General features: G+C 40.0%; 2 protein-coding genes across 2 annotated transcripts; one reads left to right on the top strand and one right to left on the bottom strand.

Moving 5' to 3' along the window:
• On the top strand, nt 1-22800 carry RTF2 (replication termination factor 2). The gene is made up of 9 exons (XM_003212146.4): nt 1-135; nt 1177-1271; nt 1373-1466; nt 1658-1797; nt 2501-2579; nt 17766-17879; nt 19562-19616; nt 19695-19787; nt 22431-22800. Exons 1-9 carry the CDS (start codon nt 67-69, stop codon nt 22610-22612), a joined length of 921 nt encoding a protein of 306 aa, XP_003212194.1. The 5' UTR covers nt 1-66; the 3' UTR covers nt 22613-22800.
• Nucleotides 7321-13956, bottom strand: LOC104914070 (beta-1,3-galactosyl-O-glycosyl-glycoprotein beta-1,6-N-acetylglucosaminyltransferase 7). The gene is made up of 5 exons (XM_019622300.2): nt 13813-13956; nt 11284-11416; nt 9059-10090; nt 8617-8712; nt 7321-7818 (listed from the first exon to the last, which is right to left on the bottom strand). The coding sequence occupies exons 3-5, from the start codon at nt 10032-10034 to the stop codon at nt 7592-7594; spliced, it is 1299 nt and encodes a 432-aa protein (XP_019477845.1). The 5' UTR covers nt 10035-10090; nt 11284-11416; nt 13813-13956; the 3' UTR covers nt 7321-7591.
• Nucleotides 22801-23259: the final 459 nt, after the last annotated feature.

The raw sequence follows: 23259 nt of genomic DNA, 5'->3' as shown, positions 1-23259 counted from the left end.
CTCGGCCGGAAGTCCTCAACCGGAAGTTTGTGTCCCGTCGGGAAGAGAGCACGGAAGCGTAGCGAGATGGGATGCGATGGCGGCACCATCCCCAAGCGGCACGAGCTGGTCAAGGGGCCTCGCAAAGCCGTCAAGGTTGGGGGGTGCCGTGCGAGGGCGGCGGGGATCTCGGCGGGCGGCTGCCGGGCCGATTTTGTAAGGCTGGGCCCTGAGCTCGGACCCGCGGCCTGTGGCAGGCAGGGCCGGTTCGTCCTGCGGCAGCTGCTGGTCGGGTCTGGTGCTGGGAGCGGGGCAGGAGCGCCTTTCTGTACCTGGGGCGATAGCGGGGGCTGTGATGAAAGCCGCTTTGTACTCTGGGAGGGTTACAGGCATGCGTAGTCTGTTAATAGCACGGGGTTGGAGCGTGCTTCAATAGGGATGCGGTATTTGCTGCGACGCAGCTGGGGTGCTGTATGGAGCGGCACCAGGCAGCCGGTGTAGCTCGATTCGTGCTTTCTGCGTTCCATCTGGTTGCGTTCTGAATGTGGTCTGCTCCCCTTCTTTAGAATGTTTTGCAGTGTTGGACACGGCACTGTCACCGGGATTAAAGTTAGGAAAAAAATCACAGCAAACATCAGAGCAGTTATACCGATAACTTTTAATAATATAAGCAAATAAAAAGCATTTCTGCTCCACGCCCGGCTGTGGCCATACGGCTACGTTATACCAACTGAAGTAGCTTCAAATCTCAGCCTTTCTCTGTGGTCAAATATTTCATAAATTTCTGTTTTAAAACTGAACTTTCAGGTATCGTATCAATATCCCTAGATTTGCTTTTCTTGTTACTTTTGCTCCTCATAGGGACTGAAAGTTGGTTCAAGTGGATCTGAAATGTGGTGCTGTGGAGATGCGCCATAGATAAAATGAAGTGTAAAAAAGAGTAAATGAGGGAAGTGTAGAGATGGAGGTGCTTGAAAGTGAGAAAACTGACTTAGAGTTAGAAAGCTGGCCCCAAGATGCAGAAACATTTTCAATAGCTCAAATCTGATCATGAGTTTTTGCTAATGTTTTATGGAGTAGCAGAGGGAGTAGCTCTGGGGAGATGCCTGGGGATTTGATTAACACTTCAAGTGTTATTTGAATTTATATGTAAATAATAGAAAAGCTGCTTTAAAATTATGTTGTTTTTTTCTTCAGGTTGACAAAACTGCTGAATTGGTGGCAAGGTGGTACTACTGCACTCTGAGTCAGGAGAAGTTATGTCGCCCCATAGTAGCCTGTGAGCTAGGCAGGTATGGTGTTGTATGTCGTTCTCTGTATTAAAAGGTACTAATTTGTGAATAAAAGAATGTTATGGGCATCAAATGTGATTACTAAAATTTTTACTTTGTAGGTTGTATAATAAAGATGCTGTCATTGAATTTTTGTTGGACAAGTCAGCTGATAAAACTCCCATGGAAGCTGCGTCACATATCAAGAGCATTAAGGTAAGAAGGTTTAACACTAAAGAGTGCCACAAAATTCAAAGTCCTGTGAGACCTCTATTGGCTTCTCAACTCACTACCAACAAAAATTGCTAAAACAATAACCTGAAGTGGAAAAAATCTCTGGAAATCTCGTCATACTTGAAAAATCATTAGTAAAGCAGTTAAAGTCTTGTTTGCTTTTTATCTTTCAGAATGTAACAGAACTAAACCTTGCAGATAATCCAGCTTGGAGTGGTGATAAAGAAAGTAAAAAAGGTGACACGTATGATGACATGCAGTCTGCACGCTTTATATGCCCTGTGGTGGGGTTGGAAATGAATGGAAGGCATAGGTCAGTAGTTTACGTTTCTGAATGTGGGTTATAAAAGCGGATACAATGTTAAGTGGAATCTGTAGCAAATAAAAAAGAGTGAATAAATAATGTAAGTCATGTATGTCTTTATGGGGAATAGATGTCCTTCATTCTTTTCATCTTTCATCTTGAAGAATGAAATGTTATCCCTTTCTGGAGTCAAAGTACATGTATGATAGAAGAGTTGAGAGCAATGTTTACAGTGAATGAGAGACTTCAAGGTTTGAGGGCTAAACCATGGATGACTGACATGGATAAGGGGAGAAAGGTTGAGTGAGACCCCCCCCCCCTTGTAGTGGAGCAAATTGTATTCAAATGCTGTGCTAGTATCAATTTTTTTTTATTTTGCTGAAGAAAGGCTTTCCTTTGCATTTTAGTTTGGGCAAACTTGGAATTTCTTTTTCTGTGCATTTTAACTGATAGATGAGAGAGGTTGGGTTCACAACTTAACAGCTGCAAAGTATTTCTTCCTTACGTGAATAATTACAGTTACTCAGATGGAATTAAAGAGAGAACCTCAGGGCCACCATAGGGCAGTTTTTCTTCATGTGAGGATGATGAAGAGGATTAACAGTAGCTCTTCCTAAAGAATTTGAAATGAAAAGGATGACATTGTGAACTTGCAGATACATATTTTAGACGCACAGTTTATTAAAAATGATCTGTTGCCTTTTCTTTAAAGGTTTTGCTTCCTGAGAAACTGTGGCTGTGTGTTCTCTGAACGTGCTCTCAAAGAAATTAAAACAGAAGTTTGTCACAAGGTGGGTTTTTCTTAGCTTTAATAGCAGTGGGGTTACAGTGACCCTCAGAGATGGGTGGACATGTGTATGTACGTATGTATTTATATGTATGTATGAAGAACTGTCTTCTTATCTACTATTTTAAAGTGTTCTGTTTGTTTGTTTTTCATTTGAATATGCAGATTAGTAGCTACCAGCTTGTGTCTATGTAGCCCTAATTACCTTAATTTCCCTAGCACATTTTGTCTTTATATGACAATATAGTGAAGTGAACTAGAAAAAAATCAGAGAGGAAAAGTAGTGTTGTGTATTGTGCTAATGCTAAGATTAGAAATTGCTTCTTAACAAGTAAGTGTTGCTTTCAGGTAGGTATTCTTTCAAAATGCAAAAACTCTCTGAAGTGCAGTGTTTGAATATTGTGGTTGCTGGATACAATGTTTCTCCTGGTGGTAACTGCTGGTTGAAGAATGACCGTTTGGTTTTGAGCTAAAACCTGTCTTGTGGGATCCACGTGGGCCACGGTGAGTCAGATGTGTGATTTGATGAGTGGTTCAGAAAGGGCAGTCCTGTCTCTGTACTCTCAGCATCCAGCCTTTCTTTTCATATGTTAGAATCTGATTTTGCTTCATCTCGAGCTGAGATTTGTAGTATGAATGCAAACTGGGAAATCTAGATGGATAGCAGCTCTTTCTTCTACTGCTGTGAAATTCAGGAAAGCTCTTTCAAAACAAGCTTTTCTTGTGCATTAATCTCACCTAGAAGCCTGCACACCAGGCTTGAAAGCTTGCTAATATGTTAACAACTGTTTCCTAAAGGACTTTGGGGAGATGCATTAATGATGCAGGAAAAACAGTGCTGAATATCTCTTCTTCAGCGAGTGCCAACAGGAAATCTGCAGTCCTCAGCTTTGTGTACTTTCAGCTGGATAATCTGTACAAGGTCACGAAGGTCATATATTTGTGTGCTACAAGGTGCATGTCAGAAAATGCTGTGCTTTGTGGAACTGTAGGAAATTATTTTCCTTTCTAGATCTCCTGGCTTGGCTCATCAGCACCCAGAAAGCGATAAAACACTTTTCACTGGGAGGTCCCACAGACAGCTCTCTCTCTGCTCACTTCTCCTTTTTTTTATTTCTCTGACAGCTCATAGCTATAATGACACAGCAACATGCTTATTGTGAAACAAGTGTTTAGAAGAATTGAATGCATGTGCAGGCCCTGCCTAACCCAAGGAAGTAGAAAAAGACCAGATTAAGAATTCAGTCTCCCTTGGTTTATCTTGGCAGTATTTGCTGCTGTACTGGATTTGGAAGGCTTTATAGAGCTTAGGTGCATAGGAGATGAAGCAGTCTTTTCATTTCAGTGATAAATAAAAATTCATTTCATTTCAAAATAAAAATAATTCCTCAATAGGAGCTTTACATGAAGTGGTTGTACTTGTGGTTTTACACAGACGTGCGTTCTTTTTCTAAGGCATTTTTTTGAAGTTTTATAAAGCAGAGGAAGGAAGTTGTAAATAACAGTGGGAAGATGGGTGCTGAGATGTACAGGATGTGACAGTTGAGAGGGAAGAGGAGCAACAACTTTGCTTCGTGATAAGGGCGTTTGATGCTGATGAGTGCTGTGCAGCATGAAGCCCTGACTCAGCAGCTTTCTGCTCTGTCCTGCTTCCTGCCTGCTGTTCTTCAGGAAGGACTGAATTGACATAAAAAATATCAGGTTAAAATCTGTGCTTTTAAGCGAGAACTTTTCACTTACTATGTGTTTCGATTCTCCATCAGACTACTAAAACTAAATTAAAAGAAAATCGTTTTTTCTACTTGAAGATGTCTTGAACAAGGCTCTCAGTGCTAATCTGTGACAGTGTGTTCTTTGGCAGAGTAATGGTTATTGAATTTGTGCTGAAACTTCCAGACTTCTGATCAATCTGTGTAACACAGAGATTATACAGATGAGATGATACAGCTGTTCTAGATGCCTTATCAAAGGAATCAGTGAACTTGTGGCATGCAGTAGGGCAGCCAGAGGAGGCAGCGTGCAGTGGAGCCCCCAAACATCTGTTTTACCATGATCTGAACAGGCTCACTGTGATATTTGTGATGGGGCTGCTCTGATTCCGCTTACTCTGGACAGATTCCTGTCATGAAGATTGCACGTTGCTGCCAGTGGTGTAACTGAATGATTGAGGTAAAGGGTGGAATTGTAGAGGAAGTTTGTTATCACTCGGTGCTGAAAATACTGTGGTTCTGGCATAATGAGAAGGGATGTCCTTCATGAAACCCACTGCAGAGAGGCTAGAAGGCAGTGAGAAGTACAAATGAATTGTTAGAATATTCCTTGTACTTTGTTTAATTAGTTCCTTGCTTATGACCATCGTACAAACCTCTTTTATAACCAGGTTTTTCAAGTGTGGTCTCTTCTCTTTACAGCTTATTTTGGAAGTGTTCCTACATTTAACAGACTTTAATACATGCCGGAAATGGTATCTTAGCTATTAAAGTCTGTGCCACATTAAACACTTAATCAAATGTTTAACTTAGATATAGAGCTATTGAATGTGTTCCTCGGGCTTTTTGAAATAGAAATTGTGCATACATCTCTCAGGTCTGTGTTAATGTGTGTGCAGTGTGTTACAGAGCCCTGTTCTCCTTGGACCACGGTCACATTGCCTCTTCGTGCTTAGAGCAGCAGTTACCAAACATTAGTAAACATCAGTTGCTGAGATCTTAGAGCTGTGTGTGTGTTACTGTGTGAGAGTAGATGGACCATGTCAATGGTTTTGTAATGCATGTGAAATGCTTTCAGCTTTCACAAGTTTATTGCTTGATTTTTTTTAACTGTTGGTAGAACTAAAAAACAAACACAAAAAAAAAGCAACACTATAAGAAATTAATGATGATATAATTACTCAGTGATGGCTAAAATAATGTTTCTTAATGGTTAAGAATGGGTGCATTAATCAGGGCTTTATATTTACATAATTTTGTGATTTAAAATATAAAATTCTTTAGGGAAGGAGGTTTGCTCACTTGTACCTTTCTTCAGCTGACGCTGGTGAAGTTGTAATTTTTGTTTTCAAGAAGAGAGCTGCTTGTGCTTTTTTCCCCTCAGTTTGATCAGTTCCTGCAAGCTGAGCCGATCTGAAAGTAGTTCCTATCGAATTTCACCTCCTCATTCAATTCAGAGGTGAAACATAATCGTTCTGCGTGGCGGTGATGAACAGTGAAAGCTAAGTACTGCATCTTCTACAGAGGCAGCAATGAGGAATGTGACATTCGTGCTTTTAAAACCAGCATGGAGTGAAGAAATGCTGGGAGCACCTTGCTGAGGATTGGGTGTGGTTTGGAGAGGAGTTGCTGTGCATTTTGTTCCCTCTAATGTGTGCAGAGACCCAGCGGTGTCAGAACTGGTTTCAGAAGGATGTTCAACATGCCTGACTGACTGACTTGTTTCTTTCCTTCCATCCATAAAGGAATGTCTTCAGCAATAGTCAGCCATGGGGTAGGCTGTGGGTAGGCTGAGTCCAGGCCTTTGGGTTGAGTTTGTAAGTTTCTGTAAATAAATTGGGACCAGATGGTCCTTCTTTAGGTTAAAGTTCAGTTGAAAAGCATTGTTACCAAGAAACTTGTGTGGGAAAATGAGCATTATAGTTCCAGAAAATTTGTTTGTTCTGCTGTGGAGCATTTGCTAATTCATTTTTGTGGGTTTGGGTTTTGTTTTCTTTTTTTTTTGAAAAATACTTAATCTTTAAGCCAGTTTTCCTGCAAAATGAATGCTGTTTGGGGTGTATATTGAAGTTTACATCTACATTGTTCACAGACATTTCTTTACAGTTTGTAGTTTCTAATCAAGTGAACTTATAAATAACAGGATATTTTTTACTCGCTCCCATCAGAGTTAATACAAAAAATTGAAGCTTATTTGGATTTAATGGAATTATTTTTTTGGCTGCATTTTTACAAAAAATAAAAACCTTTTAAAGGAGGAAAAACTGAGATGACTTCTCAGGATTCACCACCACTCTGTTCTGTCTCCCCATCAATCTCCAGTCTCTTCTGTGGCACAGTTGAGAGGATTCATTTAAGAGTCCTTAAGGAGAGGGGAGCAGCAGCTCTCACTTGGAAGAGGGCTGCATCCTCGTTCCCTTTATATTCCTATTCTCTGTTTTGGCTTCAGTTGAACATGAAAAGCCACTCTCTTCGTGCAGGCTGATTAGAACTGCAGTTGGTTGCAAAGGATCTGGGAAATGAGATCCTTATCCTGGATGCTTCTGGGTGTTATCTCCAGTTGTTGTCAAGATTCAGGGAAGCTGTGGGGATTAAAAAACAGCTTTTCACTCTGTTTTCCTTTGTTCCCTGGCCTCCCATTTCCTATGTCTCCCTGCCCTAAACTCCTGCAGAGGATGAAAAACAAGGACTTAAACACGTGTTGCAGGACACTACTACTGTTACTGATACAGACACCCTTTTTAGTAAGAGCAAAACATGAATAGTGCACGAGTGGTGTTGCCATGCTACACAATGAAATTAGAGATGCAGCTGGCCATGAATAACAGTGAAATGGGCTGTGTCTGAAACTGGCTGTCACCTGCTTCTCTGTGAGCTCTGCAGCTTTAGTGACAAGTTTGTCACAGAGCAATCTGTTTTATAAAGCATACAGCAGACATGACTTTAGTCAGCTTGTGCTCCTCTTATTTCAGCTTTGTTCAGTCATTACTTCCATTTTGTTCCATTTAGTCCTCTTTTTTTTTTTCAGCTACAGACATGGGGAATGTGTATTTTCCAGTTAAATGAGTCACTTAGAAGATTATGAACTTCCCCCTTGTTACAGACATCATTTTCTCTAGGAATTAATCCTTTAGCAGCCATTGCTCGCTCTTTTACTGTAGGGAGTAACACTAACTGCTTATTTCACTGGTGAAACAGTAGCACAGCACTACAGCACAGGGGTAAGTACACCAAGTGAATGAAGTCTACGGATGAAAACATTGATGGTTCTCAGTATTTTGGGTATACGTTTACATTTCAGCCAATCTCAAACATTCAGCTTCATGTTGAAAGAGTTATCTTCCTGAAAACGCCAATCATCTTCAATTGGGACCTCTGCCTGGTGCAGCACTTTCAGCCTGTGGCGTCTCTCCAGGCAGTCCATCACGAGTGGATACGTTGCAGGCTCAAATTTGTTGGCAAACAAGTGAGGCGATTCGATAATCCACTGTAAATCCCCCAGCCCATAGACACAAATGTCTCTGATGTAATGACCTGCAAAGACAAATTGAAGTGTCTGAAAGCAGCGGAAAGCTGGAGGGAATCCTTAAAGAATATCTTCATTCTGTGGGGTTACTAACAGCTATTACCTCTTGACTTCACACACTGAAATGGATCTAGAGGTTAGTACTGGATTTAAAGCTTGCAGGCTGTTCTGGTTTTGTGTTTTACAGAAGTGGATACGTGTTGTCTCCACCTGCTCCTCTGACAGTGCTTATCTCGTGGTGGGACAGCTGAAGTTCTACTTCATTTGGATCCATTTTTAAAAGGCAGTGCTTTACTGGATGAGTTTGCAGTTATGGTCTATTTAACTATCTTTTGCCTTTTATTCCACATGGTCAGCACTATCCTGCTTCCATAAATCAGATTGAGGAGGTTTCATTCAGGTCTGATGTATCTGACACATGTGCTTGTTGAGTAACCCCCTTACTTCTCACTGAAACTGAGCAGTCTAAGGAAGCCTTGGTTAATGTAACAGAGGAAGAAAGGAAAAGAGGAAGAAACTTGCAAAGTAAGAAAGTATGCAGTTCTGTTGTTAGCCCATTGAATTATGGAGGTATTGTAAGTGGGGGGTTGGGAGAAGGGTGGTCAGTATGTGGATACTGTGATGGTCTTTGCAACAGTGTGTCAGAAGGTATTTGGGTTGGATGCAGCAGGGCAGGATGGGTTGTTTTATATGACAATTCCAAAATAGAATGTGTTCCCACCGAGGTGCGTTCATTGGCTGGTTTAATGCATAATACATAATTAGCAGTGAATGCAATTGTAGCTCATGATAAAAACTCCTGTTACCTTTGCAGCCTTTGTGTACGGTTCCTTCTTGATCTTTCCATTTAATGGCTCGTATGTTTCCTTCCCAGTCTGCGTTTGGTGTAGCACCTGGAGCATCTTTACAAGCATAAAGTTCTGATGAGATTCCTTTCTACTTATTTGAGGGATAATTTTGAGAGCGTGAGCTTCATCACAGTAAAAACTTACTTTTTTAATTAACTCTTCTTTAGCCTGATAGCTAATGGTCTGCACCATAAGTAGGACTTTTCTAGCATCAAGCTCCATTTCTTAGCCATCATAAGATAGGGTTTAAAGGAGCAGCATCAAGACTGAAAGAATGACCACATTCATGCAGTGTAACTCAGGGTGTTGTTAAGCTCTAGAGCAGAACTCAGCTCTCTGTCCCATACCCCAGTGCTGTCGGTGCAGAGGTTACTCTTAACAGAAATAACATAAATCTTACCCTGCAGGCGGTTCAGTGTGACCCAGTAGTGTTCATCCGGGCTGTACGTGTCTCTTGACCATTCAAGCAAGCCTTTTGCACGTGCATCAGTCAGTGTGAACTCTACAAATTCTTTAGTTAATATGTAATAGGCACTACCAAAATAAATGGTCAAGTTGTATGGAGGTTTAGCTTTTGCATTCTTTGTAGGATACACATAGGAGGTTCCAGAATGCACGTATTCTCTGTAACTAACCTGTGTCCTGTGTTTCATGTGAAGTGGTTGGACAACCCCGGGAGTCATATTTTTACCATTCCATTTACTTTTGATATATTTTATAATGTCTTTGTTTGTTCTAATAGGATAATCTTGGCCACACAGATTAATAACATAATTCCACTGGATTTTGGAATGAACCAGATCTCTCATGCAGTTAATATCAGCTTGTAGCCTTGAAAATCCTGCATAAACAACGTTTTCCCTTTTTGAGGAAATAAAAATATTTTCAAAGCAATTTACAATGCTCTGTACAGCAGCTTTGTAATCAGTTGGTGACTTCTCATCAACATGTATGCAGTAAATATTCTGAGGTGTGTAAATAGCTCTTAGCAGCTTTACAAACATTTCCAGCTCCTTGTGAATTGTAATAATATACGCCAGTGAGAAATTTCCTTCTTCATCTGACAGAGGTCTGGTTATAAAGTGCAGAGCCTTGAAAACTGTGGAACAGTTGCATGAGGTCTGAACACAGCTGAGTGCTGCAGGTCTGTAGGTGTTCTGACAAATGCTTCCAATTCTAAGGGCCGCGGTTTTCCCCACAAAAAGAGCTGAACAAAGTTCATCTGGGTAAAATCCACACTCTGCTCTATTTGTGCTAAATTTCTGCTCTTCTTGCTCTGCAGAAAGTGTGTCCTTCGGGTAGATGAAAGTGTAGATGAACATACAGACAGCAATGCACAGTAAAAATCCTGATTTTGTTGCATCGAGTGGGTTCATCTTCTATTATCCAGATACTGTCTTCTGATCATAGTTTAATTAGGCATGCAGATTATCTGAAAGGAAGATTGAGAGAGAGGGAGATAACCCTGTTGACTCTTTTCTTTTAATTGATGACACAGTAGCAGTGCTTTTATTAAGGCTGAGGTTACTCTTTCCAGTTACTAGGAAGGACTGTTTGTGTGCCCGTGCTCATGCTGCAGTGCACTGGAAACAGTACTTACAGACCACGAGGTGCTCTTCCTACGACAAACAAAATCAGGCAGAGAATCCCAAATGGCTTTGTACACTAATTACCAAATGGCCAATAATATAGAAGTTAATTGTACAGCCAGTGCAGGTTGGTCGGGGTCCAGCCCTCAGAGCTGGGGAGATGTGTGAGCACTGAGCTAAGGGGCACTCATTGCTGGGATTTGCTTGAGGCCTGGCAACCTCACGTCCTGCTGTGGAGGACCAGGATTCAGTAAATTAGGTCAGCAACAAATTTATTAAATAACCAAAAGGGGAACACTAAAATGCAATCCACAATATGCTCCGTTCTTTATGCTATGAAGTGAGCAGGCATTTCTAACTCATTGGAGACTTTTTCCCCCTTCTCTTGACATCTTTGTGTTAGTGCTTTGGAAAGCACCTAATTTTTCCATTGTGATTTTTTTTTCCCTGCATACATCTTTCTTGCTGAAACATCACAAGTGCAGCAGTCCTGAGTCCTCCAGCTCCTACAGGAGGTCTGTATCCCTTTCCTAGAGAAAATTCCCTGGGGCAGAGGAAGGGTCATCAGCTGTCATTAAGCTTAATAATCACGAAATACTTCATTTGTATTTTAAAGAGAATTCATCTTCTGTTGTACCTTATTTAGTGAACTTGTTTTTAACAAATTTTACAATTTAACCTATAAATATCCCATACTTTGCATCATAACATATTTGTCATTATATAAGAATGGAGAACGAGCATCTTTTTGTAAACATAGCTTGTTATCTGAATGCTGTTGTACTTCAAAGACTCTGGGTTTTCATTAGGCAAAAGTGGGAAATAATTTTAAAAAAGAAAACACAGCATAGGACTGTTTTAGAAGCTTGAAAATAAAGAGTGTTGTAGCTAAAGTAAACAAAAGAAAAAGAGACTGAGAATTTAAAAAGCATAAAAAATACAGAATTCGAACCAAGAGAACAGATGCTGCATAGTAGTAATATCTTAAGATCTGTTATGTTGTCAGGAAGAAATGTACTTATTTTATTGACCTTACCAGTATGCACTGAATTTCAGGCTGAAAGAATGCCTCTTTGCCACTGAGCATTCTGGAAAGTGGGTTGGTGTGGTAGGTGGAGGATTCATCCATTTTGAGTCTGTGTTCTGTCAGCGGTGCCCTTCGGTCTGCACTGCATGCATAGGCCAAAGAAAAACAGGAGGAAATCAAGGCCCAGGGGAATACTTTTTTTTTTTTTTCCCCTCAGCTGCTCCCGAGGGATAAATTTACTGTGTAAACAACCTTGATTGTCTTTCAGCCATTAGCGTGAAAAAAAACTTCAGCAATTCGAGTCCACTTCAATCTTTCAGTATTAGACAAAGAGGAAGGAAAAAGGAATGGCACTGTAAGGATTTCTGCAGTGGAAAGGACAGGTGTGGTGCTGCAGGCTGCTACCAGCTGACTGCCAGAGCCAAGCAGGGATTTGCATAAGGGCCATTAGCAAAAGCAGAAGTTGGGGAGGGAGTGTTACAGAAACACTGAACCTTTTTGGAGCTGAAGCTAGAAAAAACAGTTTGTTCTCAGTGAATAATTAAAGGAGAGACGTTACAGCTGCTTTGAAATAGTGAATGTGATGAGATCTCTGTGGAATTTCACATTCTGGACATAAAAATTTCACTGAAGATACTGGGCAGTTGCAGTAGTGTTTGGGACTTGCTTGGAAAACAGCATCTGTCTGTACAGGGTGAGCGTTCTGTCTGCTTTTCCACTGTTTATTACATGTTGGATTTTTTGTTTGCTTTGTTTTTTTTTTTAATTCACTACAACTGTGCACAGGTTGTGAAGGTTAGCTCTCTGCAGATCCAAGCTGTAACCTGTTTGTTCCATCCCTGAAATTTTTATTGCCCATCACATCATAGCTTCCAGGGATGTTTCAGATTGTTAAGTATTTACTATGGATTTTCCTACTGAACTGTGTAGCATCTAGAAGCTGTGTTTTATATAGCAGCATAAGGGCATACAAACATTGCTGTCAGCCAAGAGGAAATAATTCCTTCCCCAGTGGTTAAATGATTCTGGGGAATGACTTGATGAAACCTTTCTAACGAGAGCAAAATTTGACATCTTTCAACCTCAGTATATATTATAGAATGCACAAACTGACTTTCTGCTTGTGTGTTAATGGTTCTGGGGCTGGAATTGTCTCTGCTAGTCCTGTTCTGAATGCAGTCTGTCACTTACAAGAGTCTCCTAGCCTCAGCTCTGTGACCTGCTGTGGAGAGCTGTGCTACCATATCCTTCCTGCCCTCGAAGATCATTTCTTACCATTAAGAACATCCACTGTCCAGGATTTGTCCAGGATTAGCCCAGGCTGCCTCGCCTTTCAGTTTTCTTATGCTGGAATGCAGCTGTAGGTACTGAAACTCAGCCTGTTCTGTACTATGGGTAGGTTTGCTAAACTCAGAGTATGAAGCTGTCTTAATTTTTGGAAGTGCTAAGAGTGCCATTCTTCAGAGAACAGCCCATGGTAGGGATTATCACACATCCTTGGGCTGCTGTCATGGATGTTACCTCATGGAGAGTTATTGTCTTACTCCAACTCCATTAAAAGGTAAACTCTGGAGGAAAATTCAATTATACCTGAAAATAAGCCTGTGAAATATCACCTCAGTTTATAAAAACTCCATTAAGTGTATATGTTGCAGTACATTTCAGAGCTAGGAGGGGATCATTTCACAGCTCACCGTTTCTTCCTGCTTAGGGTTTCAGAGTGCAGCGTTGCCTCTCTGAACCTCCTGTTCTGTCTGTACCCTTTGAACTGGTTAATGTTAATGTAGGCTTAGGAATGCTTCATCTTCTAGTAATTATATGGTGGAAAAAGCTTTAGCTCTTGTATTTCCAAATATTTTTATGTCTGTCTGTCATCTGAAAGCTGTCTACACTAAGGCCTGCGTAAACAATTCGTAAGCAAGTGAATGCTAATTTAGTCCTCAATAAAGTTAATTGTAAAATTGGTGTTTTTAACTGCTTTTTACTTAGCTTTTTCAGTCAGCCTGGGTGAGTCTGCTCATTCTGCCTCTGTGTTGTGGCATGTATCCAGTAAATGAAAATGTTCTTCAATCCCAGCTTGTACCACCTTAAACATTTTATAGCATTCTTATTGGAATATTACATCAATATTTACCAATAAATACAAACAGATTTGTGAAGGCATACCTTCCTATCTATGATTTTGTTGCTGGATGGTATATTTGACCTTGTTACAATTTCAGTCAGATGCTACGGGAGCTATTTAAACCATTAAGATACAAGGTTGTGAGATGCTAAGCTGGTTGGAACAGAAGTAAACCACGTATTTGTAAGCATTGAGACTTTTGATGTAAAAGTGCTTGTAGTAATGGCCAACCTGTCCTGCGCATCAATGACAGAGTAAAAACAGAGCCCAGCTCAAGCCAGGCTTGAGCATTCTGCTAAAGTGAAATGGCCTTTCTGAAGTGAAATTTTTTTTCATAAAAATTAGACTATTTTGTGCTTTATTTAAGAGAGTGAAAAACCTGGAGTCCAAAAATGTAATTTCTTTCGTCTTACCTCGTCCAGGGTCAGCCAGGAGAAGGCAGCATAATAAAAATAAAGAGAGTCCCGTTGTCCTTCAGCAACATTCAGGCAGCGTTCTTCATTCTGGTGCTTGTGTGGAAATTTCATATAACTGAAAGGGGTTAAACATTAACATGACTTGATCTGGTTTCCTGCGATGCTTAGCATATTTATTCTGCAGCAGTGCTGTTCAGCTGCAGAAGAAATGTCCTCTGCTTCACGATAATAAGAGAAAATTTGAGCTTCTCCAAATTTCTGGTGCCACTGTTCAGAGACAGTCTTTAAAAGGCCTGAAATCAGACTTTCAGATCCATGGAGTGCATTGCTGATGATTGTAAACAGTTGTGGTTTACCTCCAAGGCTTTAACCCCAATGCTGCTTAGCAGAGTGTGCTGGATGATGAGAATGGGAGGGAAAGCTGCCCTCTCTCCTCCTCCTCCTCCTCCTCCCCCCTTCCTTCTTAACTGTTTGCCTGCTGAAACTTTCCAGATTGCAGCAAAGAAGCACAGGAAGGAAATGCTCCTGGTCATTTCCACTGACGTCTGGCACTGAACGGATAATGGATGAAACGTCATCCTCCTGAACTGTTCACTCTTTGTGCTTTTATTAGGGCTCTTGGGGTTTTAATAAGTGAAAAATTAACAGTTCAGGTTTACTGGATTTGCAAAGCTGTAGCAGTAAGTGGGAAGGCTGGCATGTTTTGAGTACTTACAGATAAAAATAGAATGTTGCTCGGAAATAGAGAAAACCTCAAAATAAATTAGGGCACAGCTGCAGGCACAGCAGATAGAAAATTGTCACTGACTTGAAGGGAAGCTGTGTGAATTGAGGCTGCAGCTGGGGCAGTCTGCTGTAGTGGATGCTGTAACTCCTGAGAGAAAGAGCTCAGCACAGAACGTGCACGGCATGGAGGAGACTTTCTCACTCACCCCAGGTTATCCATCAATCTTTGTCCCATTGCTGCTCAGACACAGTGCCTGAAGTGGTGCTCACAGCTCCTGCAGTGCTGCCCTTCCAGTGAAGGAACTTCTGGGAAACTCAGAACATGTTTTTAGTTAACGATTGCTGTCTCTTGTAGCTGTTAATTCGTCAGGCTTGTGTGGCTGGTAAATGAATGCTGGCTTGGTCCTTGGCTGAACAGCATGTCTGCTCAGTGCCATCTCTGAATGTTGCCCTGTCTAAAAAGGAATGGATGGGTCGTGGGGATGCACATTCCCTGTTCTGGAGAGAAGTGGTTTTGGAAAAGTATCAACTCCTTCTGCCTTGTTCATAATGGTCACATCTGGGAGGACTGCAGGAGTTAATTTGGTGTTCATAGTTCAGGAAATGACTTTCAGGTTTCTGTAGGACATTAGATTTTAACACTGATGTAAATACCTAGATAATGGGAATGTATTTGCCTGTTATCTAATTGCATTATGAGGCTGCAGTAGTGGATGGAACTAATCTGAGACACTGAACAAAACAAAGCCTATCAGAAGTAATGTACACCAAGGAATCGGGTACAAATGTTGTCTTCTAAGTTTCAGCCACAGAAGATGATTTTGTTATTACTGAAAACAAACAAAAAACCCAGCATCTTTGTTCTCTAATGAAGACAACTATCCTACCCTATTGAAATATCCTTATTGTTCAGGTGATTTTAAGTCTTCAGGGTGTAATTTTGGTGAAGTTGATGGTGGGTGGGTGTGTTCAGATGTGTTATAGACACATAGACTGTTTGTAGGATATATATTGTATGTATAAATGTATAATACCAGATTTTGAAGACTTCTTAATTATATGTGCACAGCCTTTAAATAATTCACTGATGTGTGTTAAGCCATTTTGGTGTCACAAATGTACTTCTATGCTTTTGTGATTGGATCCTGAAAGGACAAAACCTGCACAGCCCATCCAGCACGTCCTTCAGTGTAAATCCCTTCAGCTTACAGCTCTTCAGTTACCCCGAGTCTCACCCACAGCTCTGCAAGCTGCTGTTCTGGTGCCTTTGTCCACTTCAGAATGGTGTTCGAGTTCATTGCAGTGTCTTCTGTTCAAAGTGCTGCAGTAGCATCAAGGAACTGTGGCAAATACCTCCCTATGTATTTAAAGTCCCAGTATAAACAAGGAACAGCAAGGAGACCTCGTGATGTTGTCAGACAAACATCTGCCAGAGAACACCTTGCTCAGAAGGAATAACCTTTCTGAATTTGCAAAGCTGAAATTCCTTTGTTTTTTACACAAATGTTTCAAGTTCTTGATTTTTTTTTTTTCTTGAAGAAACAGTGATTGCTTCTTAAAAAAAAAAAACAACCAGAATTAATACTACTATCTTCTGTAATGAGGGAAATTGGAGAAGGTAGAGTTGGTGCAATGTTTGCAGCTTGTTGCAGTTAGGTACATTTGGATGTGTTTGGCTTCTGTAATACCAGCTGGCTGCTGCTGTGGCAAGAAATTCTCTGGTCTGGTGTACAGCACGCAGTCTTTTGCCCAGTTCTTCTGAATATTTTTCATTTCAGAAGAGTTCCACCTGTGTTTTCCAGATGAGAACCCGGAATTTCTTTCCTTTTTAAAACATAACATTTGTTAAGGTTAGAGTCCTTTCAAGTGAACTTTCACAGGAAACCTTGTGGTTTTGTGTGCTTAATAGGATGTGATTTTACAAACTACTTCCTAAGTCATTAGTCTGTAGGTGGGTCGGTGTATTTCCTGCTGCATTCGGAAGAAAATCAATGAGAAATGAGCATGGAGGACTTGTTTGGACTCAGTACTGTTCCAGTCCTTCTGTCCTCAGGATAAAGACTGATGGTGTCTCCTGACTGAGGGGACTTCTCACTCCCAAATGCCTGAGCTCAGACTGAGCTGTTATTTCCAGCAGCTCATTCAGCAGCAATGGAAAAACTCAGGCTGCTCTCCCACTTCCCATGTGAGACCCACTGCTCTGCCCAATGCTCTGAATATTCATCTGCAACCCTTACTTCTCTGTCATAGTGCCCCACTATTCACTTTTCAAACTGTTCATCACTTGAGTTACCTGCGTTTGTTGTAATTAAACAAATGAGAGGTATGGATGGTACTGTAATGCCTGCTACCAGTACACGAGTAACCTTTATAAACCTCAATTCAGAAAAGAGAGGAGTGGTAACAGAGAGGAACATAAACCAATCCTGCAGATTTGCAGAAAGCCTCTGGATTTACCAAAATTAAAAATAAATGTAATATAAAAAAAAAATGAGATCTTAAAATCAAAGATGCCACAGTGGATGTGCTGGGTGTTCTCCAGATGATTAAAAATTGTGCAGACATCTGTGTACTCAATCAGGAAACAAGTTACATGAAGCAGATTACTTGTATAATCCAGATTAATTAATAAATGCGCTTTGAAAATGTAAAACTTGGTAGTGTTTAATAAATCAGGTGAAGTACAGCGAGGTAGCAGGGCTGGGTTAATGAAAAATGCCATTTTTGTGGCTCCTTTGTTTAAATGAATTGCTGCTCTCAGGCATTATTGCTTATATGACTGTCAGTAGGTGGAAAAATGCAGTGTTAAACTGCTTGGGTCTTAATCAAATGCATTCACAGGTGAAGAAAACCTTAATATTTTCATAGCTCTGAAATTCTTTTAGAATGTGCTGTGCAGCTTGGTGTGAGGGCTGCTTTTAGATGTGGTTATCAGAGGTTCGTGATTCACTACAAAGCTGGATGTTTTTCTTTCTGTAAGAATGAGGTACCAACGGTCAGAGCTGTTCTGCTCAGTAGTAGAACCTACCACGATTTTCCCTTTGGTGTTATAAGTGCTGTATGAAACAATTAGAAGAGAAAAAATAATGGAAAAGACAAGCAGCAAAGGGAAGCTTAGAGAACTCCTTGGAGAGAAGAGCATAATCTGAGGGGTTAATTCTAGCAAAGGTTCACTGGGATGAAGATCCTGAAAAAGTAGTGATTTTTGTCCTCTTTCCTTGAAGTGTGGTGTTCCCTTTCAAGAGGAAGATGTGATTATCCTGAATGGTAATAAAGAAGATGTGGAAGTACTGAAGAAAAGAATGGAGGATAGAAGACTCAAAAGTAAATTAGAAAAGGTAATCTTATTTTATATTGAGTTATTTTGTATGATGCAATCTTCTGTCAGATCACGTAACTTTTTCTGCTGCTCTTTATACCCACTGGAAGATTGACTTGGTATGCTGTGTTGTACTTCAGTGCACTTCTAAAAGCAGAGCTTGTGAGATGCTGTGTCCGTATTCCACTAACAGCATGCTCACCTTGTATCTGCTGGAATCCTTCTTGTGACTAGCAGGCATGGTGCTCTGAAAATCACAGAATTCAGTGATACAGGTATAATGAAGCAGGGTGCCAAGAAGTGTAGTCGTGTTCTGCAGTCCTGATTAATGACAGTGATTATTCTCACTGTCGTGGCATATTTTATTTTATTTTATTTTTTTAATTTAAAGAGGCAGAATGCCATCAAAATATCCCTAGTGTGCACTCTAATGCATGCTGCTGTTCTGTCCAGTAGCAGTTGCTGTATGGCACAGAATTGACAAATGACAGCAGTGCAGTGAGCTGCCTGTCTTCCTGCCCATAAGACAAAAGCATAAGGAAGAAGGAGCTAGCACTCTTCTCTAGCAATCTTTTCAATTTCTCATATGTGCCCATGATGAAATATATATATGTTCATCTGAATTCATATTTACTATATATAACGTGATAATGGGATGGTAATGGGAGGTAGCTTTTCTTTCTAAACTTGTCAGTAATAACGAAGATGGAAGCACCCTGAAAATAAGGGTGGGTTCGTTTTGTGCATTTACAGCGAGGAGCTCCAGGACAGCCTGGCCTGCTGTCAGCATTGTACAGCTCTACCACCACCTTCTGGCTGTGCTCTGCTGCAACATCTTTTGTGTGGCATCTTTTTCCCAAAGCGTTAATCGTATTCTTCACAGCATGGGTTCTCTTAATTCTTATAAAATAGTTAAATAATTTATTTTCATTGTGTTTGTCTGACATCGTTGAGTTATGTACTCCATTCTGAGTGTATGCAGTCTGCTTTTACGACAGTAACACCAGTGGCTGTTCTAACACATCTTCCAGTTTGGCATTTTATGTAACCCAAGCCAGTAATGGGATACTTGTCGTTGCTGCTGTTTATGGGGTATTTTTTTGTTTGTTCTCTTTTTTTCGTCTGACAATCATAAATTAACTTGGAAAATCTGGTCCACAGATGCTTTTAAAATGTTTCACTTAACTATTCACACCTTTTCTTCCCGAGGAATTTGCAATAAAGGGCCCAGTTAATGCAAGTTACCCAGAAGGGATGTTTCAATTAACTAAATGAAAAGATGTGATATAAGATGTGGGATTATTCTGAATTTCTTAATGAAAAATATCTTTATTAATTACAGTTACTTTGTCCTGTTTGAAGTCCTTCCATTTCCCGTCCCACCATATGGGTCCAGAGCATGAGATTACACTGGTGATTATCCCTCCTGCTGCCCCACTGCAAAGTGTACAAACCAAAACAGCAAAGCTGGATGGTTTAGTTTTGGCCTGTATGGTTTTCTTTAGGATTCCTTTAAGGTTTCTGAATTTTATTTTATTTTTTCCATATATAAATAATGTAAAAGTATGGAGCAATATTGTGGAAGGAACAGTTTCACTGTGTAAGACATAAAAATGTAGCAAACTGCGTATCTATCAAACACAAACTGGGAATTACACATCCAGTCAGTACATCACCAGATTTCTGCTTGTGTTGTTTCAGAAGTCAAAGAAGTGTAAGTCAGCAGAATCAGCTGCCCAGCAAGTCACCACTGAAGGTAATTTCACAGCTGTACATTAACTGCACTCTTAGGAGTCATGAAACAGATCGACAGTTTCACTTTTTTATTTCATAGATTCTGCAGGTCCATCTAAAGTTAAGAACAGAAAGGACGGCCTTGCCTCCAGCTCTGGGGAGAAGAGACACATCATCTTCACCAAAAGTTCAGGTTGGTGGATGTGCTTCCATCTACGTGTGAAAAAAGCACACCAGTAGATATGCTTGGGAAAATTCTGTAATCCGCGTCTGACAGTTTTGTACTGGAGTTTTCAGAAGCTGCTTCCTTTATTTTTAAGTCTTTTTTTTAAAGGCTCATTTAAGTTGAAGTCTGTCACTTTTATCACATCACCAGTCCTTGTGCATTCTTTTGCTGCTTCATACTTTTTTATATTTTCAGTTCCCCCTGTTCTGACTTTTGAACTTCTTCACAGCCTATCTTAATGTATTATCTTTCTCAGTAATAAAAGGTCAGTTCCTGTCTCCAAGTGATTTCCATGATTTCATGGCTTCTTTTTTCAAAGAATCCACTCTTTTCAAAGCATGTCCTAAAGGCTGTTTTTTCAAGCTGGAGTAGGAGGCTGCCTCGTGAGCTGGCACAAAGCTCCTTGCTCAGCAGGAACTGTACTCAGCTTTTTCTTAAAACAGAGTTTTGCAATACTGCAAAAAGTGTACAGAACTACAGAACTGAATCTGCTGAAACTTTGCAAGGGCTTCTGATTGTCAGTTCTTCCTCATTCTGCCCAGTTTGTCCCATCTACTTCCATCTCTTCCATTCACGTAGTGAATTTTGGTAAATTTCAATATAGTGGGGATTGACTTCTTCTTATACTTTCATAATACCTAAAACTACAGACTCTTTGCACATGCTTGTGAGTGGTAAGTGTTGTGGTGAGAACTAATCAAGTAATAAACACTCTTAACCAAATGGCATTTTTTCCAATGGTACATGGCAGACTTGCTTATGTCATTTCAACATTGCTAAGCTTTGAGTTGGTGGAAACCAACGTGAACAAATGAAATTAGAAATGCTTATTCACACAGCTATGTAGACAAGGGTTTGGTGTATCTACTTTATTGTTTTCCCAGAGTGCAAGTGGTCAAAAAAAAAGTCTTCCATGACAGTTCAGTTCAATGAAGTGTACTAAAACATCCCGAGCTGATGGCTTGACTTGTAGTCATTTATTTCAGCTGTTAGTTTGCTGTGTGTCTCTGGTAGCACTGGAATAGAACTTTAGGATGTATCGATGTATCTACAACTGCCATGAAACTACAAATAAATTTGCCTCTCTGCTAATCCAAAGGATAGTGGATTCTCTATAGAAAATACATATTATTATTTTTTGACATCTTCAATTAATACTGATGTCTTCGTACAGAAATTCAGGTGTGTTTTCCAAGTCAGTCTGAGGTTTCAAGGTGAAGAATTCAAGTACTGCAGCCACAGGAAAAGACAGTATAATCTGTTTAAAGAATCTAATAATAATTTATCTACAGTTCATCATTTCTCTGTTTGAGAAACGGAATTTCCATTGGAAATGCTTCACCTGCCACTCACTGTTTTCATAAAGGTTAAACTTTTGAAAGCATTTAATTTGAGATCTATTAAATTGCTCTAGGATGTTTAGGAACCTAGTAGTTCTAATGATGTTTGATGTCTTTTTCTTTTCCAAAAATGCAAAGGAGAAAAACATGTCTTTTGAAATGTCAGGTTGCTGGTTTGTTTCTGACAGCAATGATATTGACCAGAAGGGGAATAGAAGGAGAGAGAGAAAATAAAGAAAAATCCGTGGAGTGAGGAATGCCAGTTGCATAGGAATTAATTTGTGAACAAGGCACCCCAAGGTTTCTGGACTTGCAGCATACACATTCATTTTTTCAAATCCATTGTTTGGTAATTCTTTCCAGCCAACTGTTAGTGTCATTAAAAGCAGCATTCTCCAAATACATAAAAAGGATCTGATCTGTCATGTTTTAGAATTGCGTATAGAATTCCTATGACTGCATGCAGAAATCAGATAAGTGCATTTTCAGACTCCTCACCAGTCATTCACACACAGTTGTGCCTAAGATACATGAGATGTATGGAGTTTCTGCAGGCTGTAATGTAGTAATTTCTTTGTGCAAGAGGTTTGTTACGTGCTTTTTGAAATACTGTCTTCCTGCAACAGAGAAAGATACACAGTCATTTAGAAAGAGCAAGTTTTTTTTAGTTGGGTTTTGTTTGATTGGTTGGTTCTCTAGTGGTAGATATAATACACTGACAGAAGTGGTATCAAAAACAGAGGGATGGGTGTTTTCCTATCCCAAATACTGGAAAAAAACAGAAGAAAAAAAAAGTGGAAAGTTGTTGTAAATGACTTTGCAAGGAATAAAGGGGGAAGATTGATTCCCTGGGGACAGTATTTCACAAGTTTAGCTTTGGTCATTTGATAGCTGATTTTCAGACAATACTTCAGAGTGATGGATTTCTTTAATGTTTCTTTCTTAAAACTCAAGTTCAGAGCCATTTTTCACTGGGAGGAATAAATGTTGTCAGTACTGAGTTACAGCACAAGGGGGTTACATGAGTAGGAAAGAATTACTCTCCAGGATTTGTAAATGCATTTTCAGCATGAATTCTGTGAGCCAGGAACACGTTATGGTTGAGTTCAGTTACATTTTTTGTGTGTGTGGAAAAAATGCATGTGCTCCTTGTCTGTTCCTACAGTATTTTAAATAATTTTACCAGTATTAATGTAAATACCTCTTCATGTTTTTGTTTTTAATTGTGAGCTGTTACGTATGTGTGATTCTATTCCTTTTTCTCTCGCAGATGACAGAAGTTCATCTGTCCCTGGAAAAGTCAATAAGGCTTCTACTGCCACTAAGAGATCCATTGCAGACAGCGAGGAGAAATCTGAGGCATACAAATCTATTTTTACAACACACAGCTCAGCAAAACGTCCAAAGGAGGAGTGTTCCAATTGGGTTACTCACACAGCGTACTGCTTCTGAAACAATGATGAGCCTGATTGTAACCTTCAGCACTGCTTTCCTCCCCTGAGGCTTTTTTGTACAACTCCAATGCAGAAAGTAACTGATGTTATCTGGAATTCAGTTTGCAAGTTGTTTGTAAACTAACAAATAGCTAATGAATTTGTGTTAGTTGCAACTTCTATGAAATAAAAAATAGGTAACCAGAATCCGTGTTGTATCAGCATGCTGAAATGATGGATTATTCACCCTGTGTTTCTTTGTTGTTTCCCCAGTTGTATGTGTGCTACAGTAACTAGTCTCAGAAGGAGAATGAGGATAGGAGGATCTGCCTGCTCTCCTGTTGATGTTTGCTGCTACTGTATTTGAAGTCTTCATTTCAGCACAGAAATTCAACTTTCCTCAAGATTCTTTAGGCATTTTCAAGTAATACACATTTTGATGGGGCGTATCGTAACTGTGACCCTTTCTGTTCAGTTGCACAGACATATAAATGCTTATTTTGTTAGTGTTAAAACAGAATAACTTTCCATCATAGTGTATTATCATGGGGTTTCCTGTAGCCCTTTTGTTCTTAGCTTTTCTTCACATCCAGGAGTCCTATTACAATGTTGCTATTCCATAGCAGTGATTTAGTAGCTGAATATTTGAATTCTGTAATACCTGCA

This window comes from Meleagris gallopavo, chromosome 22, assembly GCF_000146605.3.
Source record: "Meleagris gallopavo isolate NT-WF06-2002-E0010 breed Aviagen turkey brand Nicholas breeding stock chromosome 22, Turkey_5.1, whole genome shotgun sequence".
In the NCBI taxonomy this organism is placed as follows: domain Eukaryota; kingdom Metazoa; phylum Chordata; class Aves; order Galliformes; family Phasianidae; genus Meleagris; species Meleagris gallopavo.
This window is presented reverse-complemented; position numbering and strand designations above follow the sequence as displayed.